The 6,000-nt window shown below is 53.3% G+C and overlaps 1 protein-coding gene across 2 annotated transcripts in view; it reads right to left on the reverse strand.

Annotated features, from left to right (window-relative positions):
* SETD7 (SET domain containing 7, histone lysine methyltransferase) overlaps window positions 1-5,777 on the reverse strand; it is a 41,767-nt gene extending 35,990 nt beyond the window's left edge. The window contains exons 1-2 of one of the 2 annotated variants that reach the window (XM_024569290.3): window positions 5,057-5,777; window positions 4,346-4,477 (exon numbers count right to left, since the gene is read on the reverse strand). In XM_024569290.3, coding sequence (XP_024425058.1) covers window positions 4,346-4,385 — 40 coding nt within the window. In that variant the 5' untranslated portion in view covers window positions 4,386-4,477; window positions 5,057-5,777. Of the gene's footprint in view, window positions 1-4,345; window positions 4,478-4,813 lie in introns of both variants that reach the window. The other variant, XM_045202255.3, reaches the window with a different exon arrangement.
* Window positions 5,778-6,000: the final 223 nt, after the last annotated feature.

Below are 6,000 nucleotides of genomic sequence, written 5' to 3' on the forward strand. Positions count from 1 at the left end.
CATGTGCCCTGATGGGGAACTGAACTGGCAACCTTTCGCTTTGTGGTACGATGCCCAACCCACCAAGCCACACTGGTCAGCGATAAAAACATAATTTGATTTTTGAGAGTAATTCTTTTTTTTTTTAATTTAAAGATTTTATTTATTTTTAGAGAGAGGAAGGGAGGGAGAAAGAGAGGGAGAGAAACATCAATGTGTGGTTGCCTCTTGCATGCTCCCCTACTGGGGACCTGGCCCGAAAGCCAGGCATGTGCCCTGATTGGGAATCGAACCAGTGACCCTTTGGTTTAGAGGCTGGCACTCAATCCACCAAGCCACACCAGCCAGGGCTTGAGAGTAATTCTTTACCGGAGCTCAGTGATTAGTTGTGAGGATCACAATTTTGAGGTGTGGCCACAGGGAGAGGGTCGGTACACTGAGCACTATTTTCCTTAAGTACAGAGCAGGAGCAGGCTCGTGAGAGACAAAGGCAGGATAAGATAATAGGGGACAGGTAAAAACATTCTTGATGTTTTGAGGGGCTTGGGGCAGCCCAACACTGAGGTGCTTGTTTTCATTCTGGCTCCTTAGTTCTGGGGGTTCTGTTTTCCCCCTTTTTGTCTCCAGTATGTTTCCATCTTTCCATTTTTCCCTGCCCTCATACGTGCACATCGGACTATTGCAAAGAGCCTTCCAGGCAATGGCCTCACCTGCTCACCATTGCCTTTTCACCTGCCCCAAGCAGGGCTCTGGTCCTGTCATTCCCAGCTCTAAAGAGCCCCCCATGGCTTCCTATGGCTTCCAGCCCGGCCCATGCCTGCGGCCTGTGATGCTGCCACTTTTTCCCGTCTGACCCTCCACTTCTGTCTGGGCCCTCGGTTACAGCGTTACCAGATGACTGGTCTCCGAGCGTGCCTGTGTGATTCCACCCTCTCTGTCTTTACTCACAAGGTTCCCCCACTCAACGGGACTCAACTCCACGTCACCTCCTCTGGGAGCTCTTTCCCCACCTCCTTCCCCAACCAGAAGTAATGTTTACTTCCTCTTGACCACCCTAATTCATCTGCTTAGATATGATGTATTTATTTGAGATTATATTAGGAACCACATTGTATTTATCCTTTTATCTGTGGGAAGACAAAGACAAAGACGTAGTAACAAATATTTCTGCTTCCAAAGCTCAACCTCAGTTCCCACTGAACCAATGAGCCTCAAAGAGTTTTTAAAAATTCATTGCAGAAGCTCAGGTGGAGGCCTTGGACCTCTGAGGCACAGGGCCAGCTCCTGTCACAGAGGAGCCCAGCCGGCTTAGTACACAGACATGCCACCACCACCCAGTTATCCTCAGGGATTCATCCACTCGGAGCTCAGAACTTCACCAGAGTCACAGTTCCACCATGACAGAGATCCAAAATGTGTATGATGTGGCAAAAGACCTTTCAACTCCTGAACAGACCAATTTGTCCCCCAGAGTAAATTTCTTAGGAGGAAGCAAAAGGAAGTCTGTTGCAGAGGCTGTAAGTTAAATTCTTTTTCCCCAGATACATTTTTTCTGAATGTCACTGAACTCCAAAAGAAGCAACCTCTGAAGAGTTGCCGCTGATACAGAGTGATACTGACATAATATTTACCTGTTGCTTCCAGCCTCGGTTCCCAAGTGTTCCATACACGTGATGACTTGTTAAAAGTCAAAAATAAGAAAAATGTAGAGAGTTGGGAGCGAGGTTCTGGAGGGCCAAGCCTGTCTCCTACACTGAGTGGCCTTGGATTAACCTGTCTATGCTTCAGTTTCCTCCTCTGTAAAATTCGGATAGTATTAATACCCACCCCGTGAGACTGAATGGGTCACGTGTGTGTGAAACGTTCAGCACAGAACCTGCACAGAATAAGAACTACACAATTATAGCAATAATAAGAGCTAAGACAAGGAAACTACTGAGAGCAGAGGCTTTGTTTGTGGAGAGAGGTAGGTTAGGGTTAGCTGTTCAGACTAGCTTTATACCATTCTCCCCGCCTGTGCCTGATGCTAAGTAAAGACTGTTACAGATGGCCCTAAAAGGCCAAGAGTGGCTGGAGAAAAGCCCACTGGTGCAGTTTCCTGCGTGTACACTCTCCTGCTCTCGATGCTGTGCAGCTTGGAGCCTTAGATGCCTCAAATGACTTTTAAAGATTCTGTGTCACTGTAATTGTTTATTATTAGGTACGACTGAGTGATCATGTGTCCTGGATTGCCCCAAACGTTCGAAGCCTAAGCCTAAATTGTCCCAGCCTAAGAGTATACATATAAAAGTTTCAGGTGTACAACATTATGATTCATCTGTATGCACTACAAAGTGATCACCCCCAAAAGACCAATTACTATCCATCACCATACAGTTGACTCCTTTCCCCCACCCCACTGCCTTTCCCTGTGGTGACCGCTGATCTGTTCAGAACCTTCCTTGTTTAAAGAACTTCCTCTGCTTCTGTGAATTGAACAAGCTCAAACACAACATTGATACATTTCTCAAGTTGCTTGTTCACATTCTGCAAGGAGTCTGGGGACCACGGGCTTGTATTTCTACACAGCTTCCAAGGAGAAAGTATTTCACCGGGAGAGCACTTCCCATGGTCCAGGTTTGGCATTTAAGTTGTACAAGCACAAGTAACAGCGAACTTTGAGGAATGAGAGCAAGCCCTGACAATTTGGGAAGCACATTTCTTTCATTTATCTTTCATAACATGAAGGCACAAGAAGACAACAACTTAAACTGTAAGAAGGCTCCCATGGAGGACCTCAATGTCTTTGCACCCCAACAAGCCCCGACATACTTCACTTATTGGAAAGATGAATAGTTCTGTGAGGTCATTACATTGTGAAATGAAAACAACAACAAACACTCTTTGAAGCTGGTAAAGAAATATGTTTTAATAATTACATTATAATGGATACCTTTTAGAGAATTCAGAAATATTCTTCTATTTAAGATCATCCTAAGACTTCAGGAGCACTACAAAAGGAGTCAATTATGTTTTATGAAAACATAAAAATGGACTTCTTCTCCCAATGCAGCAATAACTATGTATCTTTATGCATTTGCACGGTGTTGCCACTTGGTTTTTCTTGACCATTTATGAGAACTTGTTTCTACCAATGAGATAGAAACCAGATTCAACCCAAAGCTGAAAACTATGTACTTAGATGCTTAGTTTAAACTATTCTGGGTTTTAAGCCTTTACAAATAAATATATCACAATAGTATGAATTAAAATTATAAAAAATAAAAATAAATATTCTGGAATAATACCACACAACAGTGCAAAACATCACGACGTACAGGCTGGGTAGAATCAAATAAATAAATCCGCCAAAGTGCAGGTTCCAGTATTCATTGTTACAAAATCATAACATCTCATGATACAAACAACGAGATTGTATAACGTCCCTACCTCGGTTTTTAGAACTAGCTTACAAAAAAAAAAAAAAAAAGGTGGAGAAACTCAGCAAAACAAAGTGGCGAGAAAAGTCGGGGGGAGGGGCGCTAGAAGAGAAGGGGCGGAGAAATACGACACCGAGACGGTGATATCACCCACAGCCAACTGCACGGAATTCAGAAAGTTAAGTGTCACCCAGCAATTTCGGTCCGGGCTCGCGGCGCGCCTGCACAGCGTGGCGGCGGCGGCGGCCCCGGCTCGGAAGCAGGAAGGGGGAGGGGGCGGTGCGACTGAGTTCGCTCGGGGACAGCCAGGGGAGGGCCACCCGCCTCCCGGTCGGCGCGCGTTCCAGCCCCGGGTCGGGAGCGTGGTCCCCTGCCTTGCAATGATTTCATCTTTTCGGAAGAGCGGCCGCCACGTGCCAGCATCGGCCCCGTGCGCTGCGCCGGGGGACCCACCCGGACGCGGTCGCGGTCGCGGTCACCGCGGGTCCCAGCGGCGAGCGGAAGGAAAGGGCTGGCGGCTGGAGAGGGGCTCCGGGTCGCCGGACCGGGCGGGGGCACGGCTCCGCCGAGACCGCGGGTCTCAGGGGGCTGTCCTCTGGCGCACCCCCACCTCTCCTCCCCGAGAGGAGGAAGGCCAGAGTGCGGAGCAAGGTTCGCAACTCCGAGGATGGGATGCAGGCTTTGGCCGGAGGGATGGAGCAGCCGTGCCCTCCCCGGAGCCCCCGCCCGGTGGAACCCGGTTCCTGGCCTGCGCCCCGCCGCGCAGTGCGCGCTCCCGGCGGCGTGGCGCTGGCTGTCCGACCCGTGCCTGAGCCGGGCGGCGGGGCACCCACGTAGGGGACAGCGGCGGCCGTGGGGCCCGGCGCCGCGCCGGTCACCGCCTGCCACTCCTTCCGCGTTCCGAGCCCTCGGTGCCTCCTCCCCCGGCCCCAGAGAAACGCTCGTACCTTCCACCGCCTCCTCCACCATCTCGTCGTCGCTATCCATGGCGGCTGGGGACCCTGCCCAGCTCCGGGCCGCGCGGCTGCCTCCCGTCCCTCCGGGTGCTCCGGCGGCTGGGCGAGCGCTGGGGCTGAACCCTGCGAGTTTGGAGGAGGAGGAGGAAGAGGAGGAGCAGTCGGGGCTGGCTCGCACTGCCTCCCCCTACAGCCCTTTCAATTCCTTGGCCTTCAGTTGCTGCTGCCGCAGCCGTCCCTCCTCCCTTCGCCCACTTGCCCCTCGCCTCCGAGGCCCCGGGGTGCCGCCGCGGCCGCCGCCGCCGCAACTTTCTCCTGTAATAACCCCTCTTTGTTAGCGAGCAGCTGATCCGCTGACATCACCCGGCGCCGGTGCGCTCCCTCCCTCGCTGATTGACAGTTCCCTGTCCCTTCCCAGAAGTAAGGCTCCTTAAAACGAAAGGCGCTCCGGGTCCGCACCGCCTCTGCGTCCCAGCCAACCAGACCCCCGGCCCATTAGGGTTTCTCCTCGGCTTCTCGGCGTCCCTGTGCGCTCCGAGCTCGCCACGCGGTCCTGGGCGTCGAGGGGGTCTCTCGGGCACCTGGGACCGCCGGGTACCCGCCCTCGGGGGTCTTCGCGCTCCCGACCTCCAGCTGTGCTGGGGGCACTCGGAAATTCGCCCTGCGGCGCCGGCCAGCCCCGCCCCCCCCAACTCAGACAACCTCCAAAGAGCGATTCTGACGCTCTGGCGCCACGACTTCCTCTCGCCCACGTCGCCACTTCACCCCGTTTGCCACCCGGAGCTGCACGGGTGCGGCACGCACGGGAGCGCAGGTGTCCCGGTGTCGGTTTCCCAGACTCCAGGCGGTGACACCCGGCCCCTATTCCGCGGGACTGTGGCTCCCACGCCAGCGTGCTGCCTCCCCTCCCTGCTCAGGACCGCCAGGCGTCTCCGTGATTCAAAAATACAGCAAGTCCAAACGGCTGCGGGCTCTGTATCAGGCAGGAAACTGGCCGCTCGGAAGGCACGCTGGTTCCTCCTCGTGGTGTGGTCGTGCAAAAGGATCTGACGAGGAAGGACCCTCCGTCTGGCGCGCCCTGGACGGGTGATGTCCCCAGCTGTCACCCTGTTTCTGCAAGTGCCAACCACTCCACAGGTTCGAGCTCGTCAGGAGGAAAAATCACGGGGCACCCGGTTCCCGGCCCAGCCACTTAGCTCCATGGCGGCGGCGTCTCTTTACAGGTGGCATGCAGGGCGGCTGTAAATAGCTGGTTAAGTAAATGCAAATGCACACAGTGTACCGTGGAATCACCGGGTGCCGCTCTGGGCCCCTGCCAAGAACAGCTACCACGCCGGGGAGGGGTGGGGGAGAGCAGCGAAAGTTGCTCCATTTTGTATCTGCGCGACGAACGCACCAGGCTTCGGAGCCTTCAAAGCACGGCGCTTCCAGCACAGGGGAGACCCACCACGCCTTGCGTTTTGGCTCTGTGCTTAAATGCCAGGTATTTTTATAGAGTGTTATGAGTTTCTTCTTAAATTCAGTCTTTCTCTGCGACAAAGAGAACAATGTTAGGGACATTTGTTCCATATACTGCCAGGAATTTCACCCCCCTGTGGCTGTTTCAGAAAGGACCCTGCACCAGCAGCTAGGAGACTTGGCGTCTG

Source organism: Desmodus rotundus, chromosome 9, assembly GCF_022682495.2.
Source record: "Desmodus rotundus isolate HL8 chromosome 9, HLdesRot8A.1, whole genome shotgun sequence".
NCBI lineage: Eukaryota > Metazoa > Chordata > Mammalia > Chiroptera > Phyllostomidae > Desmodus > Desmodus rotundus.